Source organism: Sciurus carolinensis, chromosome 1 (assembly GCF_902686445.1).
Source record: "Sciurus carolinensis chromosome 1, mSciCar1.2, whole genome shotgun sequence".
Classification (NCBI taxonomy): Eukaryota; Metazoa; Chordata; class Mammalia; order Rodentia; family Sciuridae; genus Sciurus; species Sciurus carolinensis.
In genome coordinates this window covers 75,945,293-75,968,839 of record NC_062213.1, presented here as the reverse complement: position 1 = coordinate 75,968,839, position 23,547 = coordinate 75,945,293, and the positions used below count along the sequence as shown (strand labels likewise).

The window sequence follows — 23,547 nt, the reverse complement described above, 5'->3', positions numbered from 1 at the left end:
TCCACATTATAAGAGTCATGTAGTATTCAAACCTCCCAGTCTTCAGTAGTCTGATATATGAGAGGTACCTGACGATGAGCTTCAAGTCTCCAGCAGGAGTCTCAGGATGGGATTTTCCCCACCTAGAAATTGGAGCTTCGGCTTCCAGGATTATCCAAGATGGCCACTCTGGCTTCCAAATGTGTTGGCAAATGGGAAGCTGCAGTTCAGGATGTGGCTGGTCAGGCAGGGATCCTGGAGGTGGTGTGTGGTCAGTCTGGTTGCAGGTTCCTGGAGATGGGGTGCAATCAGTTGGTCTGGGGGTCCTGGTGGTAGAGAGCAGTCAGTCGATGTGAGGGCCCCAGAGGCAGGGAGTGATCCGTCTGGCTGAGGGGTCCTGGAGACGGGGCTCAGTCAATCCAGCCGGGGGTCCTACAAGTCCTGGCTGTTGTCTCAAAATGGTGGCAGCCACGAGTAACCAAACCCGCAGGTATTATGACAGTGAACTTCCAGGCAACAGCAGGCAGCTGGTGATCCACTGGTGGTCTGTGGTCAGTCTGCTGACTGCTGTCGGACAATCTGGAGATGAACCTCAGGTGGTAGGTGATGGGTAGGTGAAACACAGCTGATGGACAGGCAAGTGACTGGCAAGTGGCGGATGGTAGGCGCCAGACAGTGAGCAATCAAGAAACCGCCATGAATATTTTCATTAGTATGTTGTCAGTACTATAACTCATCGCTGTGGAGAAACTTGAATTTTCTAATTATGTCTCATTCTTAAAAAGTCTGATTTTATCAAAAGTTTGAAAATTCACTGGAAATCACTTTTTCTTATTTCATTGGTCACTACATATTCTTTTTGTAGGGGAGATAAAAATCACATGTTTTTCTGGACCTGAATAAAACAAAAGCAATATTTATAACTTCTCTACCAACTTTTTATACTATAAATTTTGAAACCTGCAAAAAATTGAAAGGTTAGTTCAATGAATGAATACTGTATGTAATTCACATGTATTCACCAGTCCTTACTCTGTTAAAACATTATACTGGTGCACACTAACTCATGTTTTTACTCACCTCTTTCAGAGGAAATTGTAGGAATCATGACACTTCATTGCAATGTTCTTCAGCATTCATCCTCTGAGTATACACATCTTTGTAACCTTGGTAACATATTATACCTTAAAATATTAACAGTGATGCCAATATATAGTCTATACTTCTTGTAACCCTTTCTTGGGGGTTAGGATTCAGCCAAGGACCTTACACTGTTTTTGATTATTCCTGTTTTGAATCTTTGAATCCTGACCATTCTTCCTACCTTTTTATTGTTTGTTTTTAGCTTGCCTATGTAATCTAAACTTTATTACATTGACTTTTTGATGAGTCTAGACCAAATATTTTATAAAATGTTCCACTTTCTAGATCGTTGTTTTCTCATGATTAGATTCTTGTTAAACATTTTTGTCGAGAGTACTAGATAAGTGATACTGTTTGCTTTTTATTATATTACATCAGGAACCATATAAAATTTCAAGTTTTTCCACTATTGGTGATATGTTCAGTTGGTTAAGGTGCTGACCACCACATCACTCCATTGTAAGGTACAGTTTTTCCTTTGTAATCAGCAGGTTGATATCTTGGCATGGTTTGAATATCCTATCATTTAATTCTTATTTGTTACATTTACATGTATACGTATATACAACACAATATATATTTTTATGGCTTCCTTAATTTATGCATTCTCCCAAATTTTAAAAGTACTGAATATATTTTTGTATGCCCAAGTTTTACTTATTAAATATTTGGTTTTTGCTTCCCTAGTTTGAGTATATTTTGAATGACTTAATTTGCTCTTGGTATAGCAAATCAAAAATTTGAGTTCTTATAATAAAAGATAAATGTATTACTATTTTCCTTGCTATTCTTGTATAATCCTTAAGATATTTCAGTGAATGAGCTACAACCCCCAACCAATAATGTGATTTTTTTAAGGATTTTGTACTTCATATTTTATTTCTAGAATTTTTATGTGTCCAAAAGGATAAACTCCCCTAAGAGATAATGAGACTTAGACTAATTTTAGTCACCTGAGATACAGGGTATAGCAAATTATTAGCAATCTTTTTTGTAAATGATTTTCTCCCTAGCACTGGTGGGATCAAAGTCTGTCTCCCACACAGCAATTAATGGGGATTCTACTAGTGTCCATTTGTCTCTAGGTGAATTTGTTCTTTGACTTATAGTGTAAATGATATTTTTCTAACACTGAAGCATAAGCACACATACAGTTCCTTTGCCTTCACATTCAGTAGCAACATTTGCCCATTGTTCATTTAGTACAGAAAATATGCTTTCATGTCTACCTCCTTGAACGCTTTTAGAAATCAAGACAGTTATATATGTTCCTTGTCATTTTAAGCTAATAGACTGTCATTGTCTAAAATTTTAGACATAATACCTTGTTTTTAGTTTATAAGAAAAGGTGCATAATCCACAGAAAACTCTTCAAAATTCAGTCTGATACCTGCCTTAATATCTTCATCCACAAAAGTCTACAGACCACACATAAAACTTAACTGTCCTTTACAAGTTGTATTGTGCTATTGTTTTCAGAATTAAATGAGATAAATTATATAAGGTGCCTAGTACACTGTTACATCTTAAAAGATCATTATAATCTAGATAAGTATAGAAGACAAGGGACAAAATTCCAGGTACAAAGAGGCATAGAAGAGAATATAATCAGAATGACAAGAGAGAAAGGAACCAACATTTAGATGAGTCAAAAATAATGTTGAATATTAACAAAAAAAAAAAAGTCGAATAAGTTCTTCATGAGTGTGTGACCTGTGCTGTCACACAGAACTCCACATTTAGAAATCTATGCTTGATTTAATGCTTTACTGTCTTGAGAGCCTTAATAAATTTTGAATAAGGGGACCTATATTTTCATTTTGCACTGGACACAAGAAATTATGAAACCAGTCGTGGATACAGCCATATGATGGACTTCCTTTAAAGCCAGAAAATGAGTAGCATAGGAAGTATGGGCCCTAATGGTATATTTAAGAATTTGGATAATTATTAAGAATTAAAGAGACTAAAAAGAATATAATCTTCTATAATTTATTTTAATTTTTGTTTGTTCAGAAGTGCCAGTTTCATTAAGTAATGATTCTTTTATTCTTAGAACTACTCCTATAAGTATTTCTGTGTGACCTGACACTAAACAGAGGAAGGCTTCCATAGGTTTTTGCTCTTGGTAAACTTAGGCCCTACTATACTTCTCCCTAGCACTGGTGGGATCAAAGTCTGTCTCCCACACAGCAATTAATGGGGATTCTACTAGTGTCCATTTGTCTCTAGGTGAATTTGTTCTTTGACTTATAGTGAACTAAGAGTTGATCAGCTGTACCCTCTATCCTGTTCAGTTTTATATATGCTAATTCTGAAAAAAAAATCTTGAAGGTGACCTCTATTCCTAGTCTCCGGTGCTGGGATAATCCCCTCCCATCCTGCCATTGTATTGTTCTGTGAGTCAGTTCAGTGTGGATTTGGAACTGGAATGGAAGATACGAGTAATTAAATATGAGCTTTGATTGGCATCTTGTACTATAAGTCTCCATGGGGATTCTTTGGTTGTATTTAACAATACCCATGATTGAAAAAAAATTTTGGAAGGTGAAAGTACTAATCTTGAGTAACGGAAATTTTTGTGTTCCCTAGGAGCATTTATGAAGTTGGATGGGGACAAGCACTGCATAGAAATTGCACTGCATAGAAATTACACTGCATAGAAAATACATTGAAAAAACTGCACATGATCCAAATTATTTACTTTTAGCACAGGGAATCATGATAGAGTAGGTCTTTTTTCAATCTTTAAATTTCTGAGGAATAAAAACCCTTTTTGTATAGAATTAGATGTTTATACTGTCTAAATCTAGAGCTCTCTTCACTGACTAGGTTGCTACTAAGTATGGATTCCTTGCAGGGGAAGGGAGTAACTTCTGATTGTAGTTACAGCTTTTTCTCACTACATCAAAAGAGCCTGATTTGTGAAAAGAGGTGCATTTGATTAGCAGGCACAGAGAGCAGAGAGAGGAAGCAAGCACATCAGTTGCCAGGTACGTAGGGAACTTGCTGTCAGAATCTCTGAAAACTCAGTGAGAAAGTAATGAAACAAGCTAGTCCCAAAAATCCAAAGGCCAAATGTTCTCCCTGATATGTGGATGCGAACCCATGACAAGGCAAGGTGGGAAGGGGAAGTATAGAAGTTCATTGGATTAGACAAAGGGGAATGAAGGGAAGAGAGGGGGGATGGGAATAGGAAAGACAGTAGAATGGATTGGATATAACTTTCCTATGCTCACATATGAACACAACCAGTGTAACTCCACATCATGGACAACCACAAGAATGGGATACTAATTGGAATGTGTTGCACTGCATGTATGTATAATATGTCAAAATTTTCCCTACTGTCATGTATATCTAAAAACAACAAATTTTTAAAAATAAAAATAAAAAAAAGTATTGGAACTGTCTCCTATTTGATCTTTTCCTTAATCTTGTTTTAAAAATTAAATACTTCACAGGAGTCAATAATGCCTCATTTAAAAAAAATATTATTTCATTCTACTATGTAACTTCTTAGTATAAAGTAGGTTATGTCTGTTCTACATTTTTATTGATGAACTATGTTTAAAGTTTTTATTCAGGTGAACATGAATACAGTGGATTACATATTGTTCGACCTTCAACTGGGAAAATTGTGAATGAGCTTTTCAGAGAGGCACGGGAACATGGAGCTGTCCCTCTGAGTGAAGCCACAAGATCTTCAAGTGATGAAAAATCCAAGGTCAGTACTATTTTAAGACTATCCTACTTCTGTGTCTGATCTCATTTTTTAATATTATTTGCAAACATTGCTTTTCTAACCTTTTCATTTGTTTTAAATATTTGTTTTATTTTATGAAATTATAATCTTTTCAAATAATGACTGAAAGTTGAGACTGATTCTTAAACTTGTACATAATTTTTACTTTCAATTTGGAAATAGGTTCAAAGGAATTTGCAACAAGAATACAGAAAGGTCCTATGCACCTTTTATCCAATTTTCCCCAATGGTACCATTTTGCATGAATACAATATAAGATCAAAGCCAGGAATTTGCTGTAGTTCCATGTCATTTTATCACATGTATAGATTTGTGTAATCAAGACCAAGCTCTTCTTCGTGGTGTACCTTTTATTAGTTATACCCACCACCTTCTCTTTTATCATTCCTAGCCTCTGACCACTGCTAATCTATTTTTCATCTCTAATTTTATAATATTGAGAATGTTATACAAATTGAATAATATAATATATGACTTTTGGGGTGTATCATTTTTCACTCAGTATAATCCCCTTGAGTTCCATTAGAGTTATTGTGTATATCAGTACTCTATTCCCTTTTATTCCTCAGTAGCATTCTGTGGTGTGGATGTACCACAGTTTATTCATCTGTTGAGGCACATTTTAGTTGTTTCTAGTCTAATTTGCATTTTCCTAATAGCCTGTGATGTTGAACATTTTTCATGTGCCCTTATCTTGTTATATTTTTCAGTGAAATGTCTCTTCATAACTCTTGCCTCTTTTCTTTGTTGTTTTGTGTTTTAAGACAGGTTCTTGCTATATTGCCCAGTTGGTCTCAAACTCCTGGGCTCAAACAATTCTTCCTTCAGAGTGTCTGGGACTATAGGTACATTCCACCTTGCCTGGCTCCACCCATTTTCTAATTGAATTGTTTTGTTACTGTTCAGTTTTGAGAGTTCCTTATATATTTTAATCAATATGGATCCTTTAGCACACATATGGTTTGCAAATATTTTTTCTCACCATGGAATTTGTATTTTCATCCTCTTAACAGGGTATTTTATAAAGCGAAAGTTTTAAGTTTTAAAATCCAATTTATTTTTTTCTTTTTATGAATCATGCTTTTGATGTCTAATAAATTTTCATCTACCTCTAAGTCTAAAGATTTTTCCTGTTATCTAGAAAAGTTTTATAGTTTCACGTTTTATATTTAAATCTATTGCCCATTTTGAGTTAATTTTTACAAGGTGTGAGTTTTACATCAAAATACTGTTTTCTAGACAGGCAAGGTGGCATATGCCTGTAATCCCAGTGACTTAGAAGCCTGAGGCAGGAGGATCCCAAGGTCAGTGTCAGCTCAGCAACTTAGTGAGATCTTGCCTTCAGATATAAAATAGAAATGATTGGAGATGTGACTCAGTGGTTAAGTGCCCCTGGGTTCAATCCCTGGTTAATATATATATACTTTGTTTTTCCCCATAGGGATGCCCACTTGCTTCAGCAAATTTTGTTGAAAAGGGCTGTCCTTCTATTGCATTGCTTTTATACCTTCTTAAGTTTCTATAAAGCCTTTAAAAAGCTTTAACTGTTTTAACTGATTAGAGTATTGGTATTTTGAAGACTTCAAGTCTTTTTGTACACACATTTTTATAATCAGCATTTATTAGTCTGTAATTCCTCCCATCAAAATTATCTGAGGAGGTTTTCTAAACTACCACGTGGCTTTGACTGTTATGGCTCAATAGATTTGAGTTGTACCTAGACATGGTGTTTCGAAAAGCTTTTCTGATAGTTTCGGTATTCATTGTTGAGAACCACTATCCTAAATGAGACACAAATTTTAGTCTTCACTGTTTGTCAAACACTTAAAATTTTCTTTTATTCAAGCCTTAAAGTTAGTTCAGTTTAAGTTCTCCAGTTCTGGAAGAAAAATGTGGAATTGATACGATTTAGTTTATAGAAAAGAAAACAATGTGATCATTAAAGACTCATTCATGATATAAATGGTGATCAAAAGGAATGCTATTTTTACTTCATAACTTTTTCCTACCTCAAGAATAAAAGACTTTGTGGTGAGTACTACAAAAGTACTTAAATAAAAACTTTTAAAGTATAGAGTCTTTCTTCAAAGCAGTGTATATTCATTTATAAAATCATTCCTCTATTTTGTAAAGCTCATATAAGACATCATAAAATGTTTTTCACATCTGTATATACTTGAAAATGCACATTTCAGTGTATAAATGCATCTTAGTTTTAGACACGAATGTTTTTGAGAAGAAACAATTTAAGTACACTTCTATATAATAAAAGAATTTTATCCAACTATAAAATTTTCCTAATAAGTATGAACCAATTTGGTAAATTATAATTTATCTAGTTTTAAAATATCAAATGTTACAGTAACACTTCACTTAATAAACTTGGTGAATTTTTAACTCACTTGCTGTGTATTTTAGTCATTTACAGGTGGAGGATACAGATTGGGTAATTCCTTTTGTAAGCGGTCTGAATATATTTATGGAGAAAATCAGCTGCAAGATGTAGGTATAATAGTCAAAATGAAAATACATAGGCATTTGTCTATAGTAACTATTTGTTTTAAAATTTAAACTTAATAGTATCTTTTTGGTTTTTTTGAATTAACATATCGAATTAAAAGGACCAATATGTGGTCTTCAGTCTCAATTTTAAGGTTTTTTAAAAATCTCAATCATACCTAGTACTTAGAGATTCATAACTATTTGTTGAAAGACTGTGTAATTCATTGAATGAACTTCCATATATAATTATTATTATAAATGATATTCTGTAATAATATACAATGATTGTGTTTGCAGTCACCTAAAGTCATTCTTTTTATTTTTTTTTTCTGTTGCCTTTGGAAATTTTGGAGTTAGAATTTCATTTCAAACATTAATAGTTTCTTGGGATGTCACCAGAAGTTCAATCTTGCCCCTTGGCATGAATATTAAGAGTTTGGGTACAGGTGGAAGAGAAGTTTGGGAGTAGGAGGGTGGCAGCTGTGTGCTCTCTTATTGCTTTTGTTTTTTCGGTGTCCCATGAGTAATTGTACTTTAAGTCCAGAATCCACTTACAGGACCTTTGGTATTTGCAACCATTGTCAATTTGTTAAGCTAAAAATAAATCTGCTAAGCTAACACACAGGGTTTCTTGTCTTTTAACTATGAATAAAGAATAGTGCAAATAGCTCCCTATCTTAAATAAATAAATGGTGTAGTATGTTTTGAGATATCACGTTTGAAACTTAAAACTGTGGAGATGGATTTTTTAACTTTATTTCTGTCCAAAAGGTTCAAATTTTGCTTAAACTGTGGAGCAATGGCTTCAGTTTAGATGACGGAGAATTGAGACCTTACAGTGACCCAACAAATGCTCAGTTTTTGGAGTCTGTTAAGAGAGGGTAAGATATATTATTTGTATTCTATTTGTTACTTAGAGTGGGACTTTATTTTAATTTTAAACAAGCTGCTGTTTAGTACTACATTGTTAGTTTTTAAGAATTGGCTACTGGAATATATTCTATAACTGACTACTGGGGAAAAAATTATTCTTTTTTTTGTGGGGAAGGGGAATTGGGTATTAGCCCCATTTTAAATCTGATGAAACTGTGGACTCAACCCCAAGAAGAAACATCTTAATGTAATAAATCATTGTATTAATGATCACATAGCAGCCCATCCACTAAGCCACTGTCCTGCTTACTGTTGACAGGGTGACTCTCATTGCATGTATGCCTGAAATTCAGCACCTTATGTTAAAAATCTTTTAAAGTGGCATTACTACTGGCAGAAGATTTCAAAAGGTTAGTTTAAAGTTATAATTTGTGAAAATAAACCATATATACAGTGCTCTGACCCATCCAAAGAATATTGTAATTCACCAGCCCTTCTTGCTAAAGGATGGGAAATCATTTGATTTTACTATAGTAAAAGCTTTTCTGCATTGTGATTTCAATAGCTGATATTGGGATCATTCCTAGGTAGAACTACAACTAAATGCATAAGATTAATAGGGAGATTAAGTAGCAGCATGGGACCAGAGTAGATTACACTCTGTACAGGAATTGTAAATAGGGCCTTTCCAGGTGATGAAACATGTTCAGGAAGAGTGGCTAAAGTAGAAGGGATAAGAAATTCTTTGGAGTTGAAATGGACAAGAAGGAAAGGCATTTGAGAAGATGAATTAGCATAAGTTTTGAAATCAGTTCTGTACAGATAATGCCAGGATACTAAACAAAGGCAAGATATGTGTAAACAGTATGCTGAACTCATTGAGAAGGTGGGTAGCTGTCCTAAACAGCAGTGTATGATGGTAGCAAATACTCATGTGTAATAGTTTAAGTTAATGCTATGGACTTAAAAACTTACAGTTGCTGGGAAGAGCTGGGTGGGGGAAGCGTCCAGCTGCTATATGAAAATCAGTATTGTGGTTGAAATTGATGCTAATTTCAAGATGGTAAAAGAACATATTAAAGATTTGATACTATGATTTTGATAAAAACTAATTTTTGTTAAAATAATTCATAAACTTTGTAGATTAATTTTCAGACAAGTGCTATATTAAGAGATTTTTAAAATTTGAACCATACTATATCACCAAATACAAATTACTATCAAGAAAAGTTTTAGAAAAGGCTCTTTGAAGAAAATGAATGATATCAGCTAGTAGTTCTCAACCATAAAAGACATATTGTCTTCACAATATGTCTTCTTAAAAGAACTCATAGATCATTTATATTCTGCTTATACACATTGTTTCTTCAAAAATGGATATATTCTCCAATCTGAAATATATCGAAGAAATTAAGGAAAATAGTTTATCAAAATATGGTATTTCAGGTTTGTGAATGCCCAAATATGAGCACACCATAAGTATTAGACATAAGTTAAACATTTGTAGTAGTTAGTTTATACCTCTGTGTGGTCTAGCACTTCTCTTAATGTGACAAGTATAAAAACAGAGTAATGAGGTATGTGAAGTGTCAGCTTAATTACTAAAAGGGCATTACATTCAAGGACCTGATCAAGTTCCACACAAACAAAATGCAGTCTTCTCTCGGCTTGTGTGGTAGATATTCCTGGAAATTTCAAAATATATTAATGAAATATCTCAAAAAGTGTATTTTATTTGTAGAACAGAATGGGCTCAGACATAATACAGCTTTGTCATCCATATGAATCTCTATCAGGGAACATGGTATATCTGTGAAATCCAAGACAAGTCTTCATTGTGTAAGACAAGTGCCCCATTGCATGTATCTCATATCTCCTGCACCTGATGCTGAATGACAGCAGTACTCACCAATCACCCAGTAAGACCTGTATTAGTTTTCAGACCTTCCTTCATTGAGCTTAGAAGTAAACACACAAATTAAGTAATTGTCCTCATAGGAATTTTCTAATGCTAATTTAGCTATCAACTGCCATCTTACAATTTTAAAAATTTGGTTGTCACAGTGATAGTCAAAACATTGCTTTCTTAAGAACAGCTAAGATATGGTGTGAGATAAGAAAGAGCTACTCAGACTAATCAGTCATCCTGGAAATTTTTATAAGTTAAAAACTGCTGTTTTCCAGTGTAGGTCATAATCAATAACAGTAATCTCAACAGTGTAGGTTAATTTTTGAAAAACTTTACTGAAAGATTTCCACTCCCCTCTTTTTTTTTTTTTTTTTTTTAAGAGAGATTCCCCTGGAGCTTCAGCGACTGGTTCATGGTGGCCAAGTAAATTTGGATATGGAAGATCATCAGGATCAAGAGTACATAAAACCTAGACTGAGGTTCAAGGCTTTTAGTGGAGAAGGACAAAAACTTGGAAGGTAAAAGTCCTACAGTGGAAAAAAATATTTCTTTGTTCAACAAGAATTTTCTTTGAGAATAAAAATACCAAAATGACTTAGGTAGTAAAAACTGAAGTATGAAGACCTTACTGGTAGAATCATATATGCAGAAAGGAGAAATAACTGGGGAATGATATTGGCCAAATTATATCATTATGTTATGTGCACATAACAAATATATAGCAACAGATCCCACCGTTATGTACAACTGTAATGCACCAATTAAAAAATGGGGGAAAAGAAAAAACAATCAGACATGCAAATATGGTATTACTAGCAGCTAATACTTAATAGCAGTTATCACATTCCTCGAAGCACTTTCCATGCATTAACTCAGTAACAACTCTTTGATGTATAGAAATATTATTACTCCATTTTGCAGATGCAGTAATTTGCCCTAGATGATTGAGTTGTTCATGAGCTTCTGAGATTCTCTCAGAATCTGACACTCTGCAGTCTATGCTTTTCACCATTCTTTCATGTCTCAGATTCCATGGTTTCAAAGGAAAAATCATAAAGGGTGGTCAAATAGATAAAACATTGCATATCTTACATCACAACTTTAAGCATGCATGTCTACCATAAGTGACTAATAAGCTGTGTTCACTGCACTAAATAGGAGCAGTGTGCTTAAATGAGTGGTTTTCAGTGACATTTAAGTACCCATGTTTTTTCTGTTATGAAAGCCCAGTATGCAAAACCTGAGCTCCTGTGATTAAAGGTAAAGTAGGAAAGTATGAGACTTTTCCAGAGAACCCCTAGGACTTCGAAGAGCACATTTAAAAACCAGTGTGTATATCATAATGTATTAGTATATTCCTTCATAATAAATGTGACAATGTAATCTTCCTAAATCTTATGAAGTACACTTGTAAAAATTACCCTCCATCCACGTATTGTAGTGACGTAAAATTGTGGTATTGGTTATGTTTCCCAAGGACACTTCCTTCCAAGTCCTTTTTCTTCTTTTTTCAGTTCTGTGATTGAACCCAGGGCCTGGCACATACTAGAGAAGTGCTTTACCACTGATTTGTATCCCCAACTCAAGTTCTCTTTGTCTTGAGCACACTATATGTTCCCTTTCTCCTTTCTCAAAATATAAAGGAATTTAATTTTGCTTTTTTTTTTTTTTTACACATTGCTATTCCTAGTCTCCTTTTCTGTGTACTTTTTTCCTGATAGAAACTGATTCCTGGGGCATGTAGAGAGCCTGGAGTGTGGGTTGACTCAGCTTTGTTTTTTAGGATTCAGACCTGTCATACCCAAGCTATACATGAAGTTTTTCTCCTTCATTTCTTTTTACTGCCAACACAGATAAGATCTCCTCCCCACACACCCCCACACACCCCCACGCTGGGGATTGAACCTGAACCCAGGGATGCTCTACAAGTTGATTTATCCAGGCTGACCTTGAATTTGCAGTCCTCCTGCCTCAGTCCTTCTGAGTTACTAGGATTACAGAAAAACATTACCCAGTACTCTCACGAAACAGAAGCACACAATTCATAGATGGGAAACTACATTTTTATAATGATAGGATAAAGGTATTATTAAATAAAAGTTTGGTGATCTAGAGGAGACCCCAGTAAATAAGACCTATAAAATCACAATCATTTTGATAGGCTGGATTACAAGAAGATATTCACCAAAGGCTTTTGAACTATAATATAAAATGATAATTTGAAGCAAATTTCTCTGCCTAAAAATGGTCATTTCCTGTGAATCATAAGATTCTGCTTGCCACCCTCTCTCATGCAGCCATTACACCTGATGTTTGACTTCATATTGGTCCCTGGACCCTTAAGGGTTCTCCTTTCTAATGCCTAATAGCTCCTTCTTGCCTTTCTTTTTCTTATTCCAGTTTCTCGATAGCCCTCACCTAACTGCAGCCTTTGAATTATCTGCTCCTGTGTGGCTTGGTGCTGCTGGGGGTAGCCTCAGCTGTGCTGGACAGGTAGTACTGAGTCTTCACCATTCTCACATGACTGACCTCAGATGCCACTTCCTTTTCTCTCCCTGTGCTTCTCACACACTACTGATTTCTTTTCTTCCAATCTTACTGAGGAAACAGAGCCTGACAGAACTTTCTTTCTTTTTTTTTTTTATTTAATTTTATTTGTTCTTTTTAGTTATACATGACAGTAGAATGCATTTTGATACATCATACATAAATGAAGTGAGTGTAACCTCTCCTTTTTCTGGCTGTACATGATGTAGAATCACACTGGTTGTGTAATCATATATGTACATAGGGTAATAATGTTTGATTCATTCTACTATCCTTCCTACTCCCATACCCCCTCCCTTTTCTTTACTCCCCTCTACCTAATACAAAGTACCTCTATTTTTCCCTAGCACCCCCACCTTATTGTGAATTAGTATCCACATATGAGAGAAAACATTCCACCTTTGGTAGAATGTATTTTGACATATCATACATACATGGAGTATTACTTCCCATTTTCATGGTTTTACATGATGTGGAATTATCCTGGTTGTGTATTCATATGAACATAGAAATGTTATGTCCAATTCATTCTACTGTCTTTCCCATCCACCCCTGCAACACACACAAATACACACACACATATGAGTCAGCATCCGCATATCACGGAAAATATTTGATCTTTGGTTCTTTGAGATTGACTTATTTCACTTAGCATGATAGTCTCTAGTTCCATCCATTTATTGGCAGATGCCATAATTTCATTATTCTTTGTGACTGAGAAATATTCTGTTGTGTATATGTACCACATTTTCTTTATCCATTCATCTGTTGAAGGGCACCTAGGTTGGTTCCATAGCTTACCTGTTGTAAATTGAGCTGCTATAAGCATTGATGTGGTCACATCACTGTAGTATGCTGATTTTAAGTCCTTTGAGTATAAACCGAGGAGTGAGATAACTGGTTCAAATGATGGTTCCATTCAAGTTTTGAAATTTCCATACTTCTTTCCAGAGTGGTTGCACCAAATTGCAGTACCAGCAGCAATGTATGAGTGCACCTTTTTCCCATGTCCTCACCAACATTTATTTTTACATGTATTCTTGATAATTGCCATTCTGACTGGACTGAGATGAAATCTCAGTGTAGTTTTAATTTGAATTTCTCTGTCACTAGCAACATTCAGCATTTTTCGTATATTTTTTGACTGTTTTTCAATTTCTTCGGTGAAGTGGCCGTTCAGGTCCTTAGCCCATTTATTGAGTTTTTTGGATTGTTTTGTTTTGTTTTGTTTTCTAGTGGTGTGTTGTTTTTGTTTTTGTTTTTGAGTTCTTTCTGTATCTTGGAGGTTTATGCTCTATCTGAGGTGCACGTGGCAAAGATTTTCTCCCATTCTGTAGGCTCTCTCTTCACGTTCTTGTTTCCTTTGCTGTGAAGAAGCTTTTTAGTTTGATATCATGCTACTTATTGATTCTTGATTTTACTTCTTGTGCTTTAGGAATCTTATTGAAGAATTTAGCTCCTAAGCCAACATGATAAAGATTTAGGCCTATTTTTTCTTCTAATAGGTGCAGAGTCTCTGTTCTAATGCTTAGGTCCTTAATACACTTTGAGTTGAGTTTTGTGCAAGGTGAGAAATAGGGGTCTAATTTCATTGTGTTACATATGGATTTCCAGTTTTCCCAGCACCATTTATTGAAGAGTCTATCTTTTCTTCACTGTATGTTTATGATGCCTTTGTCTAGTATGAGATGACTGTATGTATGTGGGTTTGTCTCTTGTGTCTTCTGTATCATTGGTGTTTATGTCTGGTTTTGTGCCAATACCATGCTGTTTTTGTTACTATAGCTCTGTAGTATAATTTAAGATCTGGTATTGTGATGCCTCTGCCTCACTTTTCTCGCTGAGGGTTGCTTTGTCTATTCTGGGCCTCTTATTTTTCCAAATGAATTTCATGACTGCTTTATGAAGAATTAAATTGGAACCTTAAAAGGAATTTTATTAAATCTGTATAGTACTTTTGGTATTATGACCATTTTGACAGTATTAATTCTGCCTATCCAAGAACATGGGAGATCTTTTCATCTTCTAAGGTATTCTTCAATTTCTTTCTTTAATGTTCTGTAGTTTTCATTTTAGAGGTCTTTCACCTCTTTTGTTAGACTGATTCTCCGATTTTTTTTTTTTTGAGGCTATTATGAACAGGATAGTTTTCCTGATTTTCAGTTGATTCATCACTGATATATAGGAATGCAATTTTATTTATTTTTATTAATTTTATATCCTGCTACTTTGCTAAATTCATTTAGGAATTTTAGAAGTTTTCTAGTGGAGTTTTTTGGGTCTTCTAAATATAGAATCGTGACATTGGCAATTAGAATAATTTTGAGTTCTTTCTAACAGGAACTTTTTCTGGGGTGGGGATGGGGGGCACGGGGATTGAACTCAGGTCACACAACCACCAAGCCACATCCCCAGCCCGATTTTTGTATTTTATTTAGAGAGGGGTCTCACTGAATTGCTTAGTACCTCACTTTTGCTGAGTATATCTTTGAACTCATGATCCTCCTGCCTCAACTTCCCGAGCCACTGAAATTACAGGCATGTGCCACTGTGCCCAGCAGAACTTTGCTGATATTTCTTTCTGCATCCAAGTTTATTAATGCCTGTATGTAACCATCTCACCTTCATTGAGTTTGAAGAAAAATGTGTTTTTTTTCTCCTGAGGGAATTAGAATGGTCACATCCTTTCCTCTTATTTGCTTAGAAACCTTGTTTCACCAATTAACTTCACTCTCTTAAAAAAAAATTCTTTTTAATGTGAAACTTGAAACATTAAACCAATTTGTGAAAATATCAGTGTGGTTTGATCAGTTGAGTGATAAGCAGAAAGTTTTAAGTAGCAAATAAGTGTGACTTTGAAAGCTAAATATTAAAATTAAATGAAGTGGTTTGTTTATACCACATCTTCATCTCATCCACAGTTTATCTCTGTGATTCTGAGCATGTCTTTTGATCTGTGACTCAATCCTTTCTGATAAAATGATGTGGGAGCCTACATTATCTTGAAAATTTATCCATACCAGTTTCAAATGTTGTTCATATAATTTCATTTTGACATACATTTTAAAAAGAAGCACATGATAGATCTTCCCTTACCTATTTTCCCCATTTCCTACTTTCATGTTTTAGAAGAAGCTTGCCTGGTCAGAATTTCTTAAACACAAAGCATTAGATTACAGAATATCAATCGGAAGCAGTTTTATGTCATGGAAAAGAGCCCAAAATAGACCTCAGCTTCCTCATTTATCAATGGGGAATATGGGGATAGCTTTTCTTTCCAGAATTGTCCTTACGATAATAATTATAATGCCCATAGCCCACCTTCAAGTAATGCCAACTATATAACAACACTGAAATGCCTTTGTATCCTAGTGAGTTTAATCTTTACAACAATGGTGCTCTTGTCTCTTACCAAAGAAATTCAGGCACAGTAAGAGTTAACGACTTTCCCAGGGTCACACACTTTATCAGTGGCAGATTGTAACTAGGTAATCTGACTGTAGGATACATGTCGTTAATCATTATGCAGCATTGCATCACAGAATGATTTAAATAAAATAATGAATGTGATATTGATGGTAGTTATAATAATAACTATTAGTGTTATATAACTGATTATTGGTGAGGTAGAGAGAGAAGGTCCTTGGCATGCTATGTCTTCTCTTTGATTTTCTTCCCTCTGCTTTGCATAAAGGACACTGAACTGTTCGCACAATAAACCAGCATGGTCATGCAATTATTTAAGTCCTCAATTTCAAACTTGAGGAAAAAAAACATCTTAATATCTGGTCATTTATTGTATATTGTTATTTTCTTTTTTGTGCTAAGAAGTTGCTAGAGACAGGGAAAGTGTTAGCTAAAGAAAGGGAATGTGAATTGATCACTTACTATATATTTTGAGAGACTTTTTGAATAGGAGTAAGTTATGATGAATTTGGTTTTATTTTGCACTAAAACTCAAATGTTCATAGCACTTTCATACTAAGAAAGTGATTCATAAGGAACCCATTTAAATCTCAGTATTTGAGAATAAATGTCAATACTTTGAAAGAATTCCTCAAAATGACTAAGAGAATATTAAGATTTTATGTTTATGAAAGATTTGGCTCCATTTGTTTTAATTATAACCAAAAGAGCACTCTTGGGTTAGGGGGAGTACTGGGGATTAAACTCAGGGCACTCAACACCAACCTGATTTTTTGAGCCACAACACCAATTCGATTTTGTATTTTATTTAGAGACAAGTCTCAGTGAGTTGCTTAGTGCCTCGCCATTGCTGAGACTGACTTTGAACTCTTGATCCTCCTGCCTCAGCCTCCCAAGCCGCTGGGATTATAGGCATGGGCCTCCATGCCTGGCTAAGAGCACTCTCATTTTGACATAAACTTACAATGACTGATCATCTTGTTAACATTAGAAAACAATGCTAAGGTCACTAGTAATCAGGTTCAAATGATAAGATGTTTAAGAAACTTTACTACAAATGTATCACCACCACAAAGGAGATTGAAAGAAGCAGAGGAATCTTAAATGAAATCATATTCTTCTTTGTCCAGAAGTCTTATGAAGGATCACTTGAGAGTCGGCTATAGATCTAAGTGTTTACTGTCTTCATTTACTCATGTCTCATATATTCAGTTGTGTTCTAATTCTGAAATTCTTCTTTCTTAGCCTTACACCTGAAATAGTCAGTACACCTTCCTCCCCAGAAGAAGAGGATAAGTCAATACTTAATGCAGTTGTTCTTATTGATGATTCAGTGCCAACTACAAAAATTCAAATCAGGTTAGCAGATGGAAGTCGCTTGATACAAAGATTCAATAGTACACACAGGTAAGCTTCTTTACCAGCCAAGTGTCTAGTTTGCTGTTACTACACCCAGTAATACTGTATATAACGTGAGTAATGCATAATATGAAATTCCGTATCTTTACTTTCAAAGTAAATTTTTGTAAAAAAAAAAATATTGAAAAGGATAATAGCTGCTGGGCATGGTGGCACACACCTTTAATCCCAGAGTCTTGGGAGGCTTACTCAGGAAGCCAGCCTCAGTAACTTAGACCCTTACTAACTTTGCAAGACCCTGACTCAAAAAGGACTGGGGATATAGCTCAGTATTAGAGCACCCGAGGGTTCAGTCCTCAGTACCAAAAAAAAAAAAAAAAAAAAAAGAGGGAGAGAGAGAGATGATCCGCTGTGCATAAGAAATGAAATAGATGGTAATCCCTGTAAACCATCCAAATATTAATGTTAATTCAGATATCATACAAAACTTAGAGTTTTACATTGTTGCTAAAACCATATGAAGTAGAATCAGATTTAATTTAATATAGTAAAACTTTATTTGGATTTTATTCATTTAAAGAATTTATGATAATTTTTAGATGTGATTAACTTTACATATAGCAGATTCTTAATATCTGTGGTATAGTTTGTGTCATTTAAACTATAGTTAAATGTATAGTTTGTGTCAGATAAACTATTTTAAATGTCCCTTTAATATTTATTTATATGTTAGTATTTATTTGTTCATTGAAGCAAGACTCTAAAGAGTACATTTATGATTTCAGTTGAGTTACTGTGCATATATGAGTTATTTTTAAAAGTTATTTCTGTGACTTACACTTTGCATAATTTTAGACTGACCTTTCTGTATGCCAATTGAACTTACCTTTTTCTGGGCCATATACTTCTAATATATTCTATATCCTGAAAAAAAAAACAAAACTAGGGCTTACACTTTCAATATAACAATACTGTTAATACTTTTTTGTTAATAACTTGTTTGAAGATTGTTTCTATTTTATAGTGAAAGTAAATGTTAGTTCACCCTAAAGTTAATCTTTATATTTCAACTTGAAGATCTAAGAAATCCTTCCATTAAAATGATTTTAATTTAAGAAAGTTACAGCACTTTTTTTTTTTTTTTTTTTTTTTTTTTGTAGTGCTGGGGATTGAACCCAGGGCCTTGTGCATGCAAGGCAAGGACTCTATAAACTGAGCTATATCCCCATCTCAAGTTACAGCACCTTTAAATCACAACTGGAATTATGTAATTTTTTTTGTAATTTTTTATTATGATTATCTGATTCTAGCTAACAGCTTGTCTGGAAATATGCATTTTGTATAACAAATTATTTTCATCTTATTTCTTCAGGATCCTGGATGTTCGGGACTTTATTATTCAGTCTCGTCCTGAATTTGCAACTCTTGACTTCATTCTGGTGACTTCATTTCCAAATAAAGTGTTGACAGATGAAAGCCTGACATTACAAGAAGCAGATATTCTTAACACTGTGATACTCCAGCAACTAAAATAATATTGCTGCAGTCTGTGCAGTAGCATATAGGATTAGGTAATGTGCCATATTAATAAGAAAGATACTTCCAGCATAAAAACAACCAAATTATTTTTATCATTTCTACAGATAAGTTTTGGTTTTATTGTTATTCTATTTTCCAGTCTTTAGATGAATTTGAATTAGGGATAGATCTTGAGTTTGTAGTAGCAGGGCTGGCTTCTGTTGATGATTTTTAAATTCCTAGGCAAACCAGTTTGTTACATGCCCAGTGTTATTGTAGCAATATTTGTTTGCAGAGAAAATGAACAAAAAACCCTTTTTGATAAACACATTGATGAAATTTGCACTAAATTTTCTTGATGCAGCAGTGACCAACAGCCATTAAGAATTCTTTTGATAAATAAGTTGAAATTTTTTCTATAATATATACTGAAAGTATCTGTATTCTGATTTTGATCATATAATTATTTCTTCTGTTAGGGTTTTACACATTCCATTAGTTGACTGATTCAGCTATATTGGTAGTATCACAAAATATGATTTGACCTTATATTTTGTAGAACTATGACTACCATAAATTATAGCCAAAAATATATAAAAGTTATGGTTCTTAAGAAGATATGGTAAACAGCACTTTAAAATCAAGTAATTATAATCTCTCCCAGAGCCTGACTTGATCATGTTCATTTATTCAACAGATATTTCTAGGGGATCAATTATATATTAAACACTGTTGTAAGTGCTCAATCCGTAATGTATTCTACTCCAGAAGAAAACTACCATAGAAGTACAGGAATATAAATTCCGTTATATAGACTGAATCTAAAGAATTACCAGCATAAATGTTTGACATTTCTGCTGAAGCCAAGTATTTCCTAAATGGGGAAGGCTACATCAGGAATGAGGGAAAAGCTTTTCTTTTTCCCAGATGCCACTTCACCTTTGAGTATTACTTCTGGTTAGTTTTGTATTGCTGCCATAATAAATCATAAAATTTATAACTTAAAATAACACAGATTTGTTATAATTTTATAGGTTAAAAGTTCCGCATGGTCATATTGTGTTGGAATTAAGGTGTTGGCAGGGCTGCATTCCTTTTAGGAGATACTAGAAGCAAATAATTTCCTTGCCCTTCCAACCTCTAGAGTCCACCTGCATTCCTTGACTTGTGGTCCCTTTTGCCATTTTATATACCAGCACCATTGCATCTCTCTTGACAACAGCCAGTAACAGTTCTCTGATTTTAAGGACTTTTGTGATTAGACTGGGTCAGCCAGATAACCTGAAATAATATCCCCATTTTATTAACCATAGTAATCTTAATCATATCTACAAAATTCCCTTTACCATTTAAGTTCACAGGTTTGGGAATTAAGACGTGAACATGGAGTAGGCAGGTTGGTATTATGCCTGTCTGAAAAATTCATATCCATTCCATGTAAATTCTCCCCATCCAAAGGTGCTCAAAAGTTTCAACCTATTAAAACATCAACTCAAGAGTCCACAATCTTACCTGAGTATCACCAGCTCAAAACCCAAGTTTCATTTAAATCATCTAGGTTAAATATAGGAGACGATCTAGGTATGATTCCTAGGCCATAATTCCTTTCCATCTTTAAACCAAGAAATTATCTGCTCTGAAATATAATGGCAGGGCAGCTATAGAATAACCATTAAACTAAACTTCTGTTCAGAAAGCAAGCAGCGGAGTGAAGAAAGGAGCCACTGGTGCCAACAATTTACAAATCCTTCCAGGCACAATCCATCAGGTTTCTTGGCCTGGGATTAATCTATGACTCACAGCTTAGTCCTCTAGGCTTGTGACTCCATCTCATCATCCTTCCTTTTCTCCAAAAGTAGAACATGTTTGCAGCTCAGTAGTTTTATCACCCTGTTTCTTCCTTCTTTCATGTTGTATTATATACCTTTCAGATAGCATACTTTCTGATTGGTATAACATTGTCAAAAAAAAAAACAAAAAAAAACTTGTGGGTCTCCTGCATTTGTTATGAGACTTCATTACATTGGATAGGAGACTCTTCCACATATCTTCCTAAATAGTCTCATCTTTATTTTTAGCTTTTTCTGAAATAGCTGAAATCTGAGAGTCACACCCTTAATATCTTCAGAGAGCCTTTTGTGTGACTGAATACTCATCTCTTGATTTTTCTGGAGTATTAGCAAAACATTGTACAGCCACATCCTTATCTTTCTGTAGAGCAGGATTTCCTGACAATGACTCACTTAATTTTAGTGTCTTGCCATTAGGGTAGGCTGAGAATTTCCTAAGTCATCAAGTTCTGGATTCTTTGTGTTTATTAGTTCTTCCCTCAATCTATCCATCTACGTTTACATTTGATTACAATCAGCAAGAAGAAAGCAGATCAGACTTTCTACAGTTTGCTTAGAAATAACTAAATATTTAAGTTTATAATTTATGAATTATTTCTCCTAATAATCTATTCACGATCTATTCAGCTATTCTCCATGGTAATTAGGTATTCTCTACCAAGCTCCTTAACTTCCTTTCAGCCCTCCTTCTCATTAACTTCTGCAAACAATCTGTTTAAGGCAAGAGAGGTTCTTATTGTCATGCTCTTCAAAATCCTTCCAGCCTCTAACCACTGCTTAATTCTAAAGCCATTTCTACCTTTTTGGTGTTTGTTACCCGATACCAAAAAGCATTCCACTTTCAGGTATTTACACACTGCCAGTTGACTTGAATGTGTTTCTGGGAGATTTGGAAATCACCTTTCCCTAGGATCACTGGTTATTTCAAGGAATGAGCTAGGTAGGGGTTTTAATCTTGGGAGTGCTACTAGAACTACTACAGAATCAAAGTATTGATCTCGCCACTTCAGAGAATTTTTCTCAGTGTCATAAAGAGGAAAAAGATTCTTCCTAAGTCTTCCCTGTCACAATGGGAAACCATGTTTCTTTCCACTTATTAAAAACAACATGAGGGGCTGGGAATATAGCTCATTTGGTAGAGTGCTTGCCTTATATGCCCAAAGCCCTGGGTTCAATTCCGGGTCCACCAAAAAAAAAAAAAAAAAAAACACATGAATGGGCTGGGTATGGAGCTCAGTTTGTAGAGTGCTTACATGCGCAAGGCCCTGGGTTCAAGTCCCTGGGTTCAATCCCCAGCACCACAAAAAAAAAAAAAAAAAAAACACACAAATAACAACAGTCCAATTCAAAAATACTATTGGGGCAGGGAGCTACCTTTTAAACAGAGCAAAACCATCGTCCTAAGGAAATGGGAAATGATTTTTTTATTTTCTCTCAACTATGTTTTGAGGCTGGCCTCAAATTCCTGGACTCAAGCAATCTCCTGCCTCAGCTTCCAGAGCAGGTGTGATTAAAGGTGCATGCCACCAGGCCTAACAAAAATGAATATTTTAAATAAAAGGGCATTGCCCTGTTTTGGATTAACAAAACAGGAGAAAAAAATAACCAAACCTTGTAAAATTATTTCAGATTTCTTTCTGGTTTTTTCTTATCAGTTACGTGGAGTGCCTATAGATGTACTTTGAAAAATAACTGCCATTTTTGTGAACACTAGTCTTCCAAAATAGTTACTTTAATATAAGACCTATGAACAGTACTTTCTCATGTGCTGCAGTGTTTTATTTCACTGAGAGTCATTTTCCTGAATTATTTTTACTAGTATAGTCATTGTAACTTTAAAATGTGTAATCTCAAAAAAGGTCATCACAGTGAACAGTTAGACAAATGAGACAGTTTTGCATGATATCTGTAATTTAAAAGTTTGAAATGTGTGTATACTAATAAAGAATGTTTTCACTGAAAGCTTTTGAAAATGTTTCTTTGATTTGCAGTTCTATTTGAGTGGTTGGATAGGTGATTTTAAATGTGAGTTGTTATGGCAAGATGGCAATAAATCACTGAGTCTATCTTAAAGCAGAAGACGGAACCATCTTTATTCACCAGCTGGCGAGACAGAGGGGCAGGCTGCAAGTCTACACCCTTCAACCTCCTCCAAGGGTTAGAGTATACCTTTTATATCATAAGTAAAGCATGTCAGTACATGAATCATAAGAGGCTGTTGCTATGATTCAAAACTACAAACATCATGAGATCTAAAATAAGTAGAAGGGGAAGTGGGTCAAAACAATCCTCGTTGAGTACAAGTTAAAGAATGGCTATTAAAAGAACACAAGCAATAACAGGTGTTGGCGTGGATGTTGGGAAAAAGGCACACTTGTATATCACTGGTGGAGTTGCAAATTGGTGCAGACAATCTGGAAAGCAGTGTGGAGATTCCTCAGAAAACTCGTAATGGACCCACCTTTTGACCCGGTTATCCCACTCCTTGGTTTATACCCAAAGGACTTTAAATCAGCATACTGCAGTAACGCATCCACATCAATGTTTATAGTAGTTCAATTCACGATAGCAAAACTATGGAGCCCTTCAACAGACGAATGGATAAAGAAACCGTGGTATGTATACACAATAGAATATTATTCAACCATAAAGAATAAAAGTATGGCATTTGCAGA

At 34.7% G+C, this 23,547-nt stretch overlaps 1 protein-coding gene across 3 annotated transcripts in view; it reads left to right on the top strand.

Moving 5' to 3' along the window:
- Ubxn2b (UBX domain protein 2B) overlaps positions 1-22,080 on the top strand; it is a 34,742-nt gene extending 12,662 nt beyond the window's left edge. Inside the window, exons 3-9 of one of the 3 annotated variants that reach the window (XM_047516591.1) lie at positions 4,071-4,115; positions 4,699-4,849; positions 7,307-7,390; positions 8,162-8,271; positions 10,553-10,690; positions 17,391-17,552; positions 18,877-22,080. In XM_047516591.1, the coding sequence (XP_047372547.1) occupies positions 4,071-4,115; positions 4,699-4,849; positions 7,307-7,390; positions 8,162-8,271; positions 10,553-10,690; positions 17,391-17,552; positions 18,877-19,039 (853 nt within the window). In that variant the 3' untranslated portion in view covers positions 19,040-22,080. Of the gene's footprint in view, positions 1-4,070; positions 4,116-4,698; positions 4,850-7,306; positions 7,391-8,161; positions 8,272-8,582; positions 8,674-10,552; positions 10,691-17,390; positions 17,553-18,876 lie in introns of those variants that run through there. The other 2 variants (XM_047516601.1, XM_047516611.1) reach the window with 2 other exon arrangements.
- The last annotated feature ends 1,467 nt before the right edge of the window (positions 22,081-23,547 follow it).